The 16360-nt window shown below is 50.5% G+C and overlaps 2 protein-coding genes across 2 annotated transcripts; one reads left to right on the top strand and one right to left on the bottom strand.

The window, feature by feature from the left end:
• The first annotated feature begins 378 nt into the window (after positions 1-378).
• Pmar_PMAR004035 (histone H2A.1, putative) lies at positions 379-1350 on the top strand. The gene is made up of 5 exons (XM_002764766.1): positions 379-459; positions 646-738; positions 821-974; positions 1029-1133; positions 1193-1350. The coding sequence occupies exons 1-4, from the start codon at positions 414-416 to the stop codon at positions 1126-1128; spliced, it is 393 nt and encodes a 130-aa protein (XP_002764812.1). The 5' UTR covers positions 379-413; the 3' UTR covers positions 1129-1133; positions 1193-1350.
• A 4488-nt stretch (positions 1351-5838) lies between these two features.
• Positions 5839-13449, bottom strand: Pmar_PMAR004034 (hypothetical protein; the record flags this gene model as incomplete). The annotated part of the gene is made up of 12 exons (XM_002764765.1): positions 5839-5990; positions 6048-6124; positions 6170-6264; positions 6309-6502; positions 6551-6606; positions 6651-6715; positions 6767-6829; positions 6867-7020; positions 7063-7147; positions 7860-12324; positions 12366-12389; positions 12805-13449. The coding sequence occupies 12 exons, from the start codon at positions 13447-13449 to the stop codon at positions 5839-5841; spliced, it is 6075 nt and encodes a 2024-aa protein (XP_002764811.1).
• Positions 13450-16360: the final 2911 nt, after the last annotated feature.

Here is a 16360-nt window from a genome sequence, read left to right as displayed (position 1 = left end):
ACAAGGCTTGACCCTAAACGCTTGCTTTGGGTAAATTCCATTGATATCCGTATGGTCATTAACCCAAAATCCCTTGTTTACACGAGAGTGAGCAGTAGGGCTTCCGAGCCATGGATTCGTGTGCGGAGTTCAGCGGATCATGAACCCTATTCAAGTCGTCAGCCTAATGTGTCAGAGAGACGCCAAGAAGGAACCGTGGGCAGAGAGGGCAAAATTGAAAATGTAAGAGATGAAACACTCCGCTCCGTCTGAGATCAGAGCGCTCGCCCACGAATTAAAATTCCCATCCAGTATAACTCTATCTTCGACTAGTCATGGGGGAGGCTCCGAGCAAACGATCGTTTTGGCCGCCAATTCAATAGAATCGATGTCCGTTTCAGTTGCTAGTTTTATTCAATAGATAGTTTCTGAACATGTCTGGTAAAGGCAAGGGAGCTGTGCATGAAGGAATGTCCAAGGGTAGTAGTAATACGGAAGGTCAGGATCCTCTCACGACCATCGAATGTACATCGTCAGACCGTACGAATGAGGGCATTACTCATACTTGTATGGAATTCTAGAATATATCCGCTTCTACTTGAGCATAGTTATGATTCTTGTAGAGCTCTTCTCGAGGGGAGGACTCACGAACCCTGTGTCTCCCAGATAAGAAGACTCGGTCCGCTAAGGCGGGTCTGCAGTTCCCCGTTGGCCGAATCGCCCGTTACATGAAGCATGGCAGATACGCCAAGCGTGTTGGTAATTACAGGCGAGTTCCATTAATTTTCCAGGCGTGAATCCATCTGGTCCGCTTTGTTGTTCACAAATTCCTTGCTTGTAGGCGCCGGTGCTCCTGTGTACATGGCTGCTGTGCTGGAGTATTTGGTTGCTGAAATATTGGAGTTAGCTGGTAACGCTGCACGCGACCATAAAAAGAGCAGGATCAACCCTCGGCATATACAACTAGCAGTCAGGAACGATGAAGAGCTCAATGAGTAAGTTGAATGATGGTTTTCCTATATCGGCTAGGAAGAGCCATGAATCCTCAGATTCCTGAGTAACGTCACGATTGCCTCTGGTGGCGTACTGCCAAATATTCACACTAGCCTACTTCCTAAGAAGAGCACTAAGAAAAGCATGGAATACTGAGTCGTGTAGGCTCGCACCGTTCAAGGTGACTATGTGATGTGATATATTCGGCGCTGTTCCTCAGACGACTATCGTCCCCATCGGGGAATGCCCGGTTTCTACGGAAGTTACTTCTCACCGACCAAATATAGTCTCGCTCCAAAACTCTGATGTACACCCGAGCTTCCTCGACGAAGGAATGCCGTAATCCTCACAATACAGGGACACATAGGTTTCTGACTGAAAACCCGTTATAGTGTTGTCAATGATGACCGTCACTGTCTGATCTGAGGTTACTGTTAGGCCACTCTCGGCAAAAGGAGGGTACGCGGTGAGAGACGTGGCTGAAAGTTGCCAACAGAATCGCGGGGATCTCGGGTTACCATACACGGAAGCACATGCTTCCGGGTCCTGACTCTCATTGCGCATTCATTCAGGCGATTGAGTAGACGATTTCAGAGGAGTCGTAGTTGCACCGTTGGCGGGCACGAGTAGGTTCATTGGATTCTCATTCTCGTCACTGTTGTGGTCAATGATATAGACTAGAGCGAGGGAGAGGAGAACCCACCCGCTCTTTGGGTCCTTTCCGTTCTGGTTCGATAAAGCATTCTCATCGGATAGGCGTGTGGAGTTTATGAATATGATGGTTACCAGATAGTTAGGGTCCTTTGATCTGCTGCATGAAGAATTCGTCTGCGAATACCATAGGGCTCGCTCGTTCACCATCGGCGGGTGGGTTATCCTCCACTGCTAGCGGTCTCAAACTACGGGTTCAAAATGTCGCTAGGACCCTACAGGTATGACCGCTCGCTCGACTCGACCTAATCTTGGGAAGCAATCGAGCGTTAAACATCAAGGCTCGCGTGTTTCATGCTGACTGCGAGGCATGGAGTCTTTTCTCAGAATCAAACGGATGCCCTAGGCGAGGATCGAACCCGCATCGATCACGTGAAGTCGACGGCCGCATCTTCTAATCACGGCCTCAATAAAGAGCTAGAGAATACCCAAAAGTACTGTATTCCGGGAATCAAGCTCGGCGTCGGAGGCCGCACTCAGATTCTTCCAAGTTGAGCTACAGCAGATGGAGGAGGACTTCAAAGCCAAGGTGAATTCACTCTCACATGCTCACTCAGTACGAAATGAGTCTGGAGTTCCGCTGTTTCTCTCACTCGATTAGCGATACTCGTCCGTGCTATCTACTATGCAACTAGGGCCTACAGGTTATGCGATCCTGCGCAATATGGTCGGCATGTTCAGGTGGGCGTTCAGAAGAATGAGAACATTCGTCTACAGCAATGCCTCACTACTTTGAAGAGTGAGTTGGTTATCACGGCCCTCGTGATTGCACGAAGTTTTTCTGCATTGGTTTCTCCGACAGCTGAGAAGACCATGCTGCATCAGCAAATCATCGCCATGGAGCATATGGTAGATGAGCTGGAGGAAGAAATTGGTTCGGAATAGCGGCGAGGTGATCGAGGACCCCTCTATGGTGAAGAGGAGTTGCACTCTCTAATCGATGGATACATACGACCGAGGCGCATGTGTCACCATACAGATGCCAGAAGTTACTAAGCGCATGCTGTTGTCTGTTGACACCATAGCACGTCTAATTGTCGCGTTTATCACAGTTCATGGAGCTCTTCATGGTGAGGTATAGACGAATCCTTACGACTGGGGAGTTCATCCATGGACCAAACTTCATCAGAAAACACGAATTAGTCGACGATGACATTCTGGGCCCAAGGATGCTTATCACAAACCTTGCGCAAGATGTTATTGGTGGAGTGAAAAGCAGAGTCTTTTTGGGAGTGAAAACTCTCGTTGAGGGATGATAAACGAGCCTGCCGAATGTCTCACGCACGAGGTCTGCATCACCCGGAATCGACCTCGGTGTTCTGTGAATGGTGACTTTCGCTAGGCATCACTCACAAGGCGCTGAATTGCCTTCCACAGGGACAGCATAGCCTCGAAGTATCCACTATACGTAGCCAGATTGGCATCTTCAAGCTGAGGCAGCTGGATGCTGCGCAATTTGTGCTTGAGCCCGGGAAATTGGGTCCGCCCTGAAATTCAAAAGGTGACAGCCTCCTCTCCGTGAAAACGAGCCGGATCACACGATACCACTGGCTGCTGCAGGCCCTACTAGACAGATGCTCGAAATATGGCACTCCACGAGTATATCCTCTGTTGTTATCATCATGATATATGCGATTGTATTGCTCAGGTGCTGTTTCCTATGCTGTCAGTAGCCGACGATAAGACCGATCGGGCTGCATCGGAGCTGGAGTTAGAGCAGTATCCATCCATCGATAGAGTAGAGCGGAACTGAGTTGGACGAGGGCAAGTGCCATGATGAGTGAAGGCAGTGGTTGAAGGATGAGTTGAAGGAAGTTAAGAAGTTACTCACCGAAGTGGAGAGATAGTTAATTCGCTTGCTATATTGTTGTTAAGATTGTGTTGGGATGATCCCAATGGTATCTCTGCTGCATTGAGTTCGAGTCTCCAGTGCATTGTACCGGTGTTTGAGATGATAATGAATAGTACGAGAGGACTCCTCTCAGAGGAACCGTTCTCGGGCCTTTGAGATTGATATGACAGAATGCTGAGTTGAGACTTATGCGCTCAAATCGCGTTACCTCTGGAACGCAAGGCAATGCGAGGAGGGTTTGTTGCCTCTGGAAATACCGACACCGACAGTGATGCCCTCAAGAGCCAATATCACATACAAAGTGACAATCAGCAAGAAGAAGCATGCGAATTGAGGACTCGGGGAACCGCTGAGTCGGTTGCTAAGGGGACCTCCTTCATAGATATTTGGACGATTCGATGTGCTTTGGACTCCATTCGAGATGTCTTTGACATTACTATCAGATCTGTTGAATACACAGGAAGGCTTTCTCAGAAAGCCTTCCTGTGTACTTTTCGATATACGACAACGGAGTCGCAGCTAATCCAGTGTGTTAATATCCAGACAAAAATTTACTCACGAAACTCAGAGCCCTGTCGAGTCTGAGCATGAAACCCTCAATCTATTGGGATGATAAAATCGTAATGGGAAATGAATGGTGCAAGAGAGCCATACTAAACTCCCCGCACTTGAAATAATAAGTCGAAATGCCGGGCTCAAACTGGTGCACTCAGATTGGCTCAGCGTCGATAGGCTTCGGAACGCCTTACTGTAGGGGTCAAGAAAAGAAGAACCGCTGCTGCTTGTGGTGAGCAAATACAACTTCTTATCAACTTGGAAGAGTTGGTCACGATCTACTCTTTCTTGCAGCACTTACATAACGTATTACACAAGCTGCACGCCAGTGGACAATGTGGCCTAGGACATGGCTTATGCGGCCCATAGCATCTGCAGTTACAGGGATCGCACTGAGCAGGGCATATGGCCTTCCAACTGCGCGCGTGGGTGGCCGTGGTCGTCGTCGTGGTGGTGGTGGGACGGGGTACGTCTTCGGCAGCCACCAGAACAAAGAGAGCGATAACCAGGGTAAGGATGCGTCCGAACATCGGGCAGACAAGTTTGGGAACTGAGGGGAAGCGCTGTAAGTCCTTGGAGAGAAATAAGCTTCTCGATGGAGCTGAGCCTGATCGTACTACACAGCAGAATCGATTTTAAAGCTGAGTTTGATAGATGCAGGGTATGGACACACTCAACGGGGCATAATCCTATATGACCACGAAAACCGACGCATTATAATTGAGCCAGGACCTAGAGAGTAAGGAAGTCACACCCGTGCATCAAAGTAGAGGCACATTAATAGCAAAAATAATATCCGTTCCTGGCAGGACTACGCGCGATTTCGAGGACATTGCTACGCCCAAGTGGCCGATGCACACAAGTAGGGGGTGCTTAGAGATCTGTCCGGCAGAACATGTAGTGTTGTGAGGTTGAAGCCTGTTGTGCAGGAGAGCATCTAGCGAGGGCTGATGGCCAGGTTTACATGTGAATTCAGCGGAGAAGATAGAGTGTACCACCACAAGTATGAATGATATACTTCCGTCCGTTGATTGTGTGCTCTGTTTTCGTCACGTAGTTCATGAAGATTGATATCGCCACTGAATTTGTTGATGATGCACGAGTCCCGGCATCTCCGGACTAGCGACCCACAGGAACTTCGACTTCTTCCCAACGGTTCATTAGGCTGAAGCCTCACCAGCGACGATACCACAAGTGAGCAGGGCAGGAGGCAGAATGAGTGCCTAGTGACCAATAACGTGAACGATCGCGGGGCTGGTCGAAGTCACGAATCACAACCCCGCACAAAACTTTTTTGTCAGAAAGGCGGAAATTCGTTAGGCGAAGCGCGTTGCATTGGCCACTTAGGCAGGCAATCCTACGGGTAAATTGAGTCTGTATGGTGTATTGCATTCGAAATTTCCGGCTCCTGATGTGGGGACATCGGAAGCTGCATGCATCGGGGCCACTCTCACGTTCCTACTACCACTCGAATGAAGAAAACAATCGACCTTGTGTACTCGGTCCAGATTAGATAATTTGCAAATGACTTGTAACACAATTCCGTTGTCCAGCTCGGAGACATGTGATGGCAGGACTGATAATGATTAAATCATGTTTCACTCTCTACCAAGAGGATACTCGATAGTTACAGGAGCTTGTACGCATATCTGCTTGTCACCGGTTACTCGTGGCCTCTCACCATATTGCTCAGAGCAGTGCTGTCCAACACACGCTAACGGGAGCGCCACTCAATCAGACTCCGAAGCTCAGCTTCTCACAGCGACTTTCTCCTTCTGGAGCGAATGCAACTCATCCTGAAGCTTGGTAATCTCGGCTTCCTCGGCAACAACATTCTCAAGTGTAGCGTCGACTCTGGCATCCTCCTCATCGGAATCCTCATCTTTCGGGGAGCCGGCGTCTGTGACAGAAAGCCGAAAAAGTGTCTTTCGGCGAGGCGTAGAGCCAGTTATGCTACCAATCTCCTTTCCTATTCTCTTCAACAGCATCAGCTTATCGTCCAAATACGACACGAGAACATCCAACTCGCTATTGCTGCAGAAGACGAGATAGAAGCATGACAAAAAGTACTCGACCTACTCGAGATCTGCGACATCCACTCCAGAAGAGTCATCATCGCTTCCACTATCCTCGCCCATGGACGCTTTGCGTGGCTTGGGGGCGAAGACAGGTCGCTACGACAACCACGCACTACTCCTCACCGACATGTAGTACCAACCTTATATTCGTTCTTCTCAGACTCCGATACATGAGGCACTGCAGGCAGTGCGAAAGGATCTCGGCTGGCCGAAGCAGGCTTAGACGGCTTCAGCACGGCCGTGTTCCGTACAAGGTGGATGTTCACCCACTTCCCTTGCTGGTCCATCAGGCGCTGGCAGACTCCCATTAGTTCATCCAAGCTGATCTCACGCTCTGCAGCAGGGAGAACGAGTCAACCTTCCTCACGAAGTCACGTCATACCTTTCAGGACACGAACGAGATCCCGATTTTGCATCTCTAGAATCTGCATGCGATCCCTGAGATCGATGGAGTACAAAATAATGGTCACGATCCACCTCACCTGTCACGCCGAAGAGCATCGATTAGCCTTCCTTGGCTAGAGACGATCTGCTTCAGAGCATTAACCTTGAGACATTAGGATGCCTGATGGAAGATACCGAAGCTAACGATGGTTACCTGCGCAACCTGGCGTTCTTCCGAGCCACGAGAAGGCGAGTCCTCAGACGCGGGGCTGACCGACTGAATAAACGAGTTTCTACATAATGCAGTACCATACCAGGAGAACCTTCATCATAGCTCTGCGTGCTTTGGCTTGCAGCTCAGGAGAGGAGGCGTCATAATTGTCAGATGAAGCATCTTGACTATCATCTGTGATGGACGAGTCATCTTCAGTCTCTCCAGTCGGACAGAGCATATGCAGAGTTGCATACCTGAAAGCAGAGAGGGACAAAGTACAATAATACTGTACTAACCATGCTTTGAAATCTTCCACGCCGCTGCTAACGATCTCGACATATCGATCGTATTTAGGAATGACCTGTCTCAGGCAGTAAGCAACTGAGGTATAGTTGTCGGTGACTGTGTACTACTAAGACGACCGAAGGATAGTTCTCGTTGAGACAGACGACTAGTCTGCCAGAGCTTAGTAATAAAGCTCGCTGGATGGGAATTTTAATTAGCGCGCGAGCGCTCTTGTGAAGAGTCAGCAAAGCGCTCCACACCAAGACCGACGCAAGATCGTTGAGGTCGACGATTCCCCGAATCCACTAGACTCAATCCGGTAGACATAGAGCAAATAATTACCGAATCTTAGTTTTTTGTGTTTATCGTAGCAACTACTGGAGTGTATCTTACCGTTACTGAGCAAAATGATTAATGGGCGAGCGATAATCAGAACTGCGCTGAGCAGATGATTAATGGGCGAGCGATAATCAGAACTGCTCACACTGGGGGGCCCAGCGACAAGGTGAATTAACGAGCTACTATATACGATATTGCAGAAGGAAGATAGAAGATGTCAGCAAACTCTTGAGATAGTAAACGATCAATCATCATGATCACCTTCAGCTGCAATCATCCTCAGGGTAGCCCTAGTGATCCGACGTACCACCGTTAGAGAAGAGCGTAGGTCAATTACTGTCGGTGAAGTGTGGTCGAGATAGGAATCATTAGCCAAGTACTCTTCGCCATTGCGCACGGGTAGACCATCGGACCTTCGACAGTAGGGAGCGATGACGATGATGGGTATTTCCTCATCTAAACTGCTCACCAGATCCTAACAGGAAAGGTGCGTTGGCAGGGAGCTCCTTAAAGATAACGTTGTTAGAGGCGCAGAAATGGGTCCATTGGTGTCCTCGGAACGTCGAGTCGCTAGCCAATATCAAGGAAGGCCAATCAGTAGAGTCGAAGAGGGCCGCAAGCTTGAGGAGAAGTGTAGCACAGCTCTTATCAGGGACAGTGACACCTCGACAATATCGTGTGGCGACGCAAACGATAGTGACAGCGTAGCGATCGTAGGATGGATCTTGTCCATTCTCATATGGTCCACTATAGTCGATCATAACAACACGGAGAGGCCCAACGCCCCCACACCACGGAACCGAGCCGAGTGAACATCTGGCAATCCTGTCTCCTTTAGCTTTGGCACAGGCATCGCAGCGGTTAACATAGCGCCTGACGTAAGCACGCATGCGTTTCCAGAAGTATCGAGAGCATAACAGTCGCAGAGTACCACCCTCGCCACGATGAAACGCGTCATGCGCCTTCTCGACCAACTTGTGCTTTAACGGTTCAGATCCAACCAAGACCTGCTCGATCCTCTCGACCACAGGGGAATCCTCATCACTGATCTTGGCACTCAGAATGCGTACCAATAGGCCATTGACACCGATGCGATACCAGTTGGAGAGACGTTGACGTGTTGGGTCTTCAGTCTTTGTAGACAGCTTCTCCTTGATAGTTCGTATGGATGAGCAGGAACTCTGATCGGCCTGAAGCTCTTCAACGGAGACGAAACCAACATCAGTTTCGGGGCTGGACACTATGGTCACCAAATTGAGCTCACAACTGGCCTCGCTGTCGGAATAGTCGATCAGAGGGAACGGATCGGGATCTAGATCGTCACCATCATTCTCGGCCGGCCTCGAGGGGAGCTGTCGAGGATAAGTGAGATCTGAAGTGAGTGATGACGACACCCCGATGCTGATTTGGTCTGGCGGCAAGGGCGTCAGCTCGACCGGTTCACGGAAGGGGCGAGTACAGGGATCTGACGGATTGTAAGCACCGGCGATATGCCTTACGTGAGTAACGATACCCAGCTTTTGAGCTCGGGTAACAAACTCACGAACACGGCGAAGACGTCGACGCTCGAAAATACCCAACTTATTGTCGTTGGCAGTAGACCTGAGTCGATGGACGGCTATGAGGGAGTCCGTAAAGATATCGCACGAAGGTGGCAGAGGACCATGGGCTGTGGCCACATCAAGTAGGCGCTCCAGGAGTGTGATAGTGCAGTAAAGACCGGACAGTTCTTTTTGTACGATGGAGTGTTTGTGAACGCACTCCAAGGAGAACAGGCCAAACCTCCCACCAATCCTAGTGAAGGGGAACTTGCCCATGCGAATATCACAGCAGAACCCATCATAGCTTGCGTCCGAGAAAGCATACAAACCATCATGTAGACCCGCGAACCGAGGGATCCAGAATTCCCGAGGGATGTAAGAGATCCACTGGTTAAGGTTCTTGACGAGAATGTTGTCCAGGGGAGCATCCCACGAAGGACTTTTGGTATCCGTGGGTTGGGAAGCCAGGCGAGCAAGACCTCTCCCAACTGCGGCGAACTCCATGAACAGGTTCAGAGGATCATAGAAGGAATTGACCGCACCAACCAGTAGACGTCTAGTGCATGTCTCCGGGCTGTAGGTAGGCTCGAGTTTAACCGTGAGTGACAGAGAATCCGATCCAGGATCATATCGATAGCCGAGCAAGCCCTTGATGTTGGTGGGATCATGGGACGGAGCTGGATGCATGTTGTCGAAGGTTTTAACCTCGTGGACAGGCATTCCCGCATCGTCGAGTTTGGAGTAGCAAAAGAGAGACCGATTGTGGACGTCGGCTGGACATTCTCCGCGGTTCACAAGGTCGTCGACGTAGATGACCAAATCCAACCCTTTGTCGACCAGAACTTTGGGGACGGAGCAGAGCGGAACGGCCTCAGGTGGGGCATCGAGAGGACGGGTACCGGGCTTGACGAGACTACCGTCGGTGGTAGGGTACAGACCGTTGGAAGGCGAGTGTCGGGGCGCTAGCTGTCGACTCCATCGCAACTGCAGATCTTGTAAGACAGATTCGAGTCCGAATCCGCTACACGATAGGCCGAACGGGAGTCGGCGGAAACGAATGGTCACAGATGCTGCTACACATCCTATGAAAAAGCTATCAGAATCTTGGATTCCGACCCGTAAAAAGGCAGTTTGGAGATCGGCAGCACGGAAGAATCCACAGTTGCGGACAGCTATCAAGAAGAACCACAAACTTCCCGGACCCACTCCCTTGGTAGATATGTTGGCAATGTACCGGTTGAGCTCACGAGCATCCAAGCACACACGACAGCGATGCGTGGCCTTATCGGGCCGAAACACAGGTAAGCCGTTGATGTAGTATCCACACTGCTCTGGATTCTCGACCACTTCAGCGAACCCCGCGGTGACCAGGTCAGTTACGGCCTGACGGTAGAGTCCTTGTTGCTCTGTCGTGAGTCTCGAAAAAATAGCTCTGTCACGTGCATAGGCGCGATGATAGTTCCACGCAGGACGATGCCTGTCGTCACACCAAGGAATGCCAATATACGGACGTCCAGCAGGAGCGGATGGATCAGGTCGGTAAGAAACCGGTAGGAAGTGGCGACCCTCTGTGGAAGAGACATCGTGGTCGATGGGATCAGCCGAGTGACAGAGATTCTCCGACTCATCTTGAAGAACGGAGAACTTCACCGAGCGTTTGTGAGTCGGACTCGGAGAGTCTCTTGCCAGCACCATACGGAGGCAAGTCGTCGAACCCGATGCGGCTAGAGGAACAAAGTGCTGTTGGACGTGCCCACCGCCGATGAATAGCCGATCCTCGGAAGGAGTCTCACCTATCACCCACCTAGCACCACCAGCTTGTCTCAAAGCTGTAGTAGGAAGTATGATACGATGAGTGAGGTCTTCGAGAACAAGGAATGATGCCAATATAGTGGTGCCAGTGACGAAGGTAACACGCAGCGGAGGAGTACGACCCAAGGTAGATACGGAAGCACCGTTGGCAACTTTGACCTTAGTGTCATCGGGCAGAATAGGGAATTGTAGACCGGCAGCACGCCATGACGATAGCTCATCAGACCGTAAGAAGAAGGCCTCGGCTCCTGTATCAAGGAGACCCGGGCAGAGTACGGTGGCAGAACGAGAGTCATCATTCATGGAGATCTTGAGGCCAATGGCGATCAGCGACGATGTAGCCGTAGATTCCTCGGAGACACAGTTGACTTGTGCTGTACTGGATTGGAGCTGCTCACGGGGCTGGCCACGTTGGGGCTTGGGAGAGGGGCAGGCGCGGCACAGATGCCCAGGAGTAGAACAACGATGGCAGATCGCCTTGGCACAGTGGAGTACCGGGTTGGGGGCAACGTCATGGTAGAGCCCACATTTGTCACAGCGAACTTGTGACATGAACATCTTCTCAGTTCCACATTTGCTTGTGGAATGGTCGTGTGCCAGGCATCGTTGGCATCGAAACCTCCGCACGAACTCGATGGTAAACTGCTTGGGATCGACCGACGAGCTTCCGGCAGGGATGGATGGACGCAGCGCAGACGGATCGAGATACTGAGCTGTAGAGCCCGGACCTTTGCGAGAGGGTTGAAATTGGCCTGCTGATAGAGTAGGCACCGCGTGCTGAGGCAGGGTCGTGGCATGCTCGGATCCAGTACGAATCGCCAGAGTTGGTGCAGTCGCATTACCGGATAGGAAGGAGGACGTAGTCGTACCGCCGGGTAGGGAAGGGGGCGTAGTCGAACCATTGGGTAGGGGAGCAGATGCAGTCGTGCCAGAGGATACCGTATACGATGCGTTCGCCACGTTGAGCTGTGCTGAGGGGCCAGATCGGCTTGCCGCATGGCGATGATCACGATGACGTTGCCGAGAGTCTTGCTCCAACAGCTTCCTGGTGAATCGTCTCAAGGAAACTCGATGATCCGTCAAGTAGTCGTCGATTCTATCACGTAGTCTCTCGCTATGGAGCGCGTCGAATATCTTGCGCTTCATATCACGATCGGACGGCTCAGACCCAAGATTAACAAGCTCCACTCTGATAGTCTCGGCCCGATCAAGGAGGCTAGCAACGTCTTCATTAGCAGTTTGTTGGAGGTTGTGTAGTTGATCTTCGGCACGCAGGCGAACCTCCTCATTGTTATAGAGAGTATTCACGCGCCGGTAGAGGCTTGTTAGGTGGTCCGAGTAGTCCGCGTGGCACATAGTAGGGGCTTTGCGGCCGGCTGTGATGTCACGCCACACTGAATCATCACAGTTTAGTTCCGCCCACAGGTAAACAGCAGCATCAGGATAGCCCTTCATCGTACGCTTGATGATGGCAACCCACGTAGCACCACTGCGTCGATCCTTGTGACCCAGGAACTTGTCAGCGCCTTTGCGTTTTCTGGCGATGTTATGGAGAGTGTTGAGATCAGATAGAGAGATCTTCTGACGACATTTACTCCCGTGACATGCACCACACCATTTACCATGACCCACACGACGTTGATGATCTGACTTACCGATCGAGCGAGGCCTCTTATAGTGTCGACGATCACGGCCAAAACGCTCAGACTCAGAACCAGAGGAAGATACGCTGGCAGAACTCAGCGTACGGGATATAGAGGAACCAGAGTCGGACAGACTTGACGATGGCGACCGAGAGAACCTTTTTCGATGACGCCGACGGGATGGATGATGTGGTGATCGCTTGCGAACCTCAGCATGAGGCTTGCCAGCAGTTGTTGGTCTCACAAGATTCGCCGCCGGGACGTCCCAGGGAGGGGTGTTGCTAGACGACCTGTTTAGGCCAAGCAGTGACGACGATGGTTGCGGTGGTTGTGGACGATGTTGTTGTTGATGACCGATGCCAAATGATGGGGTAGGAGGATATGTCATCATGCTGCCAGACGTTAGGTGTGACGGTACCGGCAGTCCGACATGATACACCGGCTGTTGATAACCATAGGAGTTGAGATCAGGCATGGCGAACGGCGGATAGAACGACGCCAGCTTCGCAAAGTGCTCGGCTGGGGTCTGAACAGAATGATTGGCACTGGCAGAACCGACCTCACCGACATCCACATATGAGCGATGCGGGATGCTCTGAGACAGTGGCTGACGAAGATGCAAATCACTGCCGTTGGCATGGATGGTCTCACGCATAGCATCAGGAGGAGGCACCCAAGTATCCGGCGGAGGTGGAGATATGAACAGGGACTCGTCAGAGGGAGAGCTCCTATGATGGTTGCCGTCCTCGCACAGAGAAGGCATACTCATCGCATCACCTCGTCTGGATGGAGAGGAGGTCGCATCACGATGACTGGACTGAAACGCAGAGACGTCGTCATCCTGACTCGAGGCAGTACCGTCATCGACAAATCGTGGAGAACCATTAGCGGGGTTGTTGGGGTGGTCGGCGTAGGGAGCAGCGGTGTTGTGATCACCGGTGCTGAGAGCTTGATGTATCCCGGTAGAATGTGAAGAGTCAGCAAAGCGCTCCACACCAAGACCGACGCAAGATCGTTGAGGTCGACGATTCCCCGAATCCACTAGACTCAATCCGGTAGACATAGAGCAAATAATTACCGAATCTTAGTTTTTTGTGTTTATCGTAGCAACTACTGGAGTGTATCTTACCGTTACTGAGCAAAATGATTAATGGGCGAGCGATAATCAGAACTGCGCTGAGCAGATGATTAATGGGCGAGCGATAATCAGAACTGCTCACACTCTTAGTTCAGACGGAGCGGAGTGTTTCATTTCTTACATTTTCAACTTTGCCCTCTCTACCCACTGTTCCTCCTTCTTGGCGTCTGTCTGACACATTAGGCTGACGACTCGAATAGGGTTCGTGATCCGCTGAACTACGCACACGAATCCATGGCTCTGAACCCCTACTGCTCACTCTCGTGTAAACAAGGGATTTTGGGTTAATGACCATACGGATATCAATGGAATTTACCCAAAGCAAGCGTTTAGGGTCAAGCCTTGTGTGTATACACGACATAAATTGGTACTATTACTAGCAGTGTGTAGTTCACTGTCCTTCAACTCTGTGTATAATATCTCCCCGCAGCCCAACGTACAACTCCCTGTCGGTATAGCGGCTACAGATGGTCCCCCCAGATTCCTTGGACAACTACTTTGGAGTCTACGACTTGCACAAAGCAAATGAACCTCTGTCGGTGTCCGATAAGAGTCTTTTCGTTGGCAGTGCGGTTGTGATGCACAAAACGGTCGACGAGAGCATGCCATCGCCGTACGAGGCGTATTTGGCTCCGAAACAACGGCAAGGTGGGACGTACCGGAATACTCTCGTTGTTGAGCACCGCGAGCATCGCGGAATTCTGCTCGCTTCTCCAATATCGGGTCTTAGGTCAGTGACGTCTCTGCAATGTTATGTGAGTAGTCGTTGAGCTCTGTCCTTATCCATGGAGTCGTTATTGTTGAGGTCTTTCAGGAGATAGGAGCTCCTACTGTCCAGTTTGGTGCTGAAGTCGATTATGACTTACCTGAGTTTGGCTTAGCGGCGAGAATTGTGGTACGTATCATGCTCTCGGTCGCTACACATATAAGCGGGATTAAAGGCTATCCCCTCGATTGTAATTACGATGGAGAGTGTACTCCTGCTTCTGATCGCAATGGAATTCCACAAGACAAGTTTCATTTCCTTTTCCCTGTCTACTGTGCAGACACCATTCTTTATAATGAGCCTGATGATCCTGAACTTCCGGACATCTGCCAGAGGTCAGACCTTCTCGGTAAGGTGCCGTTGGATCATGTCTTCACTCCTGGCAAGGTTTACACATTCTGTTACTATTCAATGTACTGTGTTTTCGCCACTTGGGATATTCGGAAGGTCTTGGGGGCATCTGGCACCAGCCTGTGTCGCATCATCGGGCCACAACCTGTTCACATAGTGATGAAAGATATGGTAACGAATGAATATTATTTTGATATGCTTATTGCAAATAAGTGTTTATCACCATGGTGGGAGTCGACCGTGCAATCGGGTCATCCTCTGGTCTCCCGATCACGGTCTCGCGGCTCTACGTGGGGGGGATATACCATTCTACTCTGCTCGATCCCATGTGTCCGATTTTGGAACGGACTATCCTTTGCTGACCTCGACACGGCGATCGAGTACTGCACCGGCCTTGGAGTACACGCAGGATGTTACCACTTCTCGCGTGTAACTGATATCTTGGAGTTGCTGCTATCAATTCATGTTGGGAGCGTATGGTAGATGATGATACTGGTTCTCCCATCATCGTTGTGGTAGCCTATCAGACTACTACTATGAGTAGCAATGCGATCATTATCGGGTTTGAATATGCCACCAACTCGACCTAGTATGATATCCCCAGACTCCCGTACGTCGACCCCCTAGTCTGCGACACCTCGGGAAGGCTAGTCGGCTGAAGTATCACCGATCCGTTAGAGTGGATATCCCGCTTGTAACGAGCGGGGAAAATGAAAGCTCAGCTGTGGTGGGGCATGAGTTCACCAGAGACGTGGACATCTCTTCTGAATTGGTGCGTTGAGCGGAAATTAACAAAAGCCAGGCGAATGGCTGAAATTCTCCCTCATCCATGTGTGTGCTTCATACGAGGCGGGCCATCGGTGGTTCATCACAGATTAGGAGCATCGGATCCGTAACCTGTTGTGGATATATCTAGGCTTGATAGGAGACCTGTTGGATTCTCACAGCCAATGATTTTATCCAGTTGAAACTTTTTTGTCTATGCATGGCTATGTGTTCGCGCTCAGTGACCTCTACATACTTGGAAGTCCAGAGAGGCGCGAGATGCCGGTTATTATAGAGCGCCATCTAATACTGGATCTATTAACAACTTTTCGACATAGATAGATCACTTCGAAAGTGAAGTCAAATGCCTAGGAACCAGGTCTGTTCTCAAATATACAGCGAGAGAATATTGTTGAGTATACAAGAATGTAAACGCCTTGATACACTATTTCAGTTTACAAATTGTCATGCCTGGGGATGCCTCAATTCTTCTGAGTTCAGAAGAGTGTTCCTCGGTGAGCTATACGAAGTATTTGCGTCCGTGGAATCAAGTGCCGAGTTGGGAACAGTGTCGCAAGGCGATCAATGATGCGGTTGAGGATGCATCGACCGCAGAAGTAGAGGTGGAGCTGTTGCCTCCAAGCAGTCTGGGTGGCTTCGATTGGCGCATTTTCGTGGCCAATCATGAGTGGCGTGAGGAACTCCTCGGACATGGCGGAATAACCAAAGCTGTGGCACGAACGCATAGGAGAACCAGGCACCAGCACCTGCTGTTCTCCTGCGTCGATGGCTCAAGTTTCATGCTGACGAGAAATACTTTGAGAAGATTCGACAGCAATGGTGAACAGCACATAGTTAAATCCAGTGAGAAAGCAGTGAAGGTTGCTTTTCGAGAAGCTCTCAGCGGAATCCGGAAAAGCGGCAAGCGCGGTCCTTGCGACAAGGAAGAAGATG

This window comes from Perkinsus marinus, assembly GCF_000006405.1.
Source record: "Perkinsus marinus ATCC 50983 genomic scaffold scf_1104296976192, whole genome shotgun sequence".
Taxonomy (NCBI): Eukaryota; Perkinsozoa; order Perkinsida; family Perkinsidae; genus Perkinsus; species Perkinsus marinus.
Note: the sequence above shows the minus strand (reverse complement) of the source record. Positions and strands in the feature narration are given on the sequence as shown.

Bases quoted from the DNA above. Each gene is read 5' to 3' on its own strand.
- Pmar_PMAR004035 (XM_002764766.1), top strand. From the start codon at position 414: ATGTCTGGTAAAGGCAAGGGAGCTGTGCATGAAGGAATGTCCAAGG. The intron at 460-645 runs GTAGTAGTAATA...TGTGTCTCCCAG, and splicing joins GCATGAAGGAATGTCCAAGG to ATAAGAAGACTCGGTCCGCT. The intron at 739-820 runs GTAATTACAGGC...CCTTGCTTGTAG, and splicing joins CAGATACGCCAAGCGTGTTG to GCGCCGGTGCTCCTGTGTAC.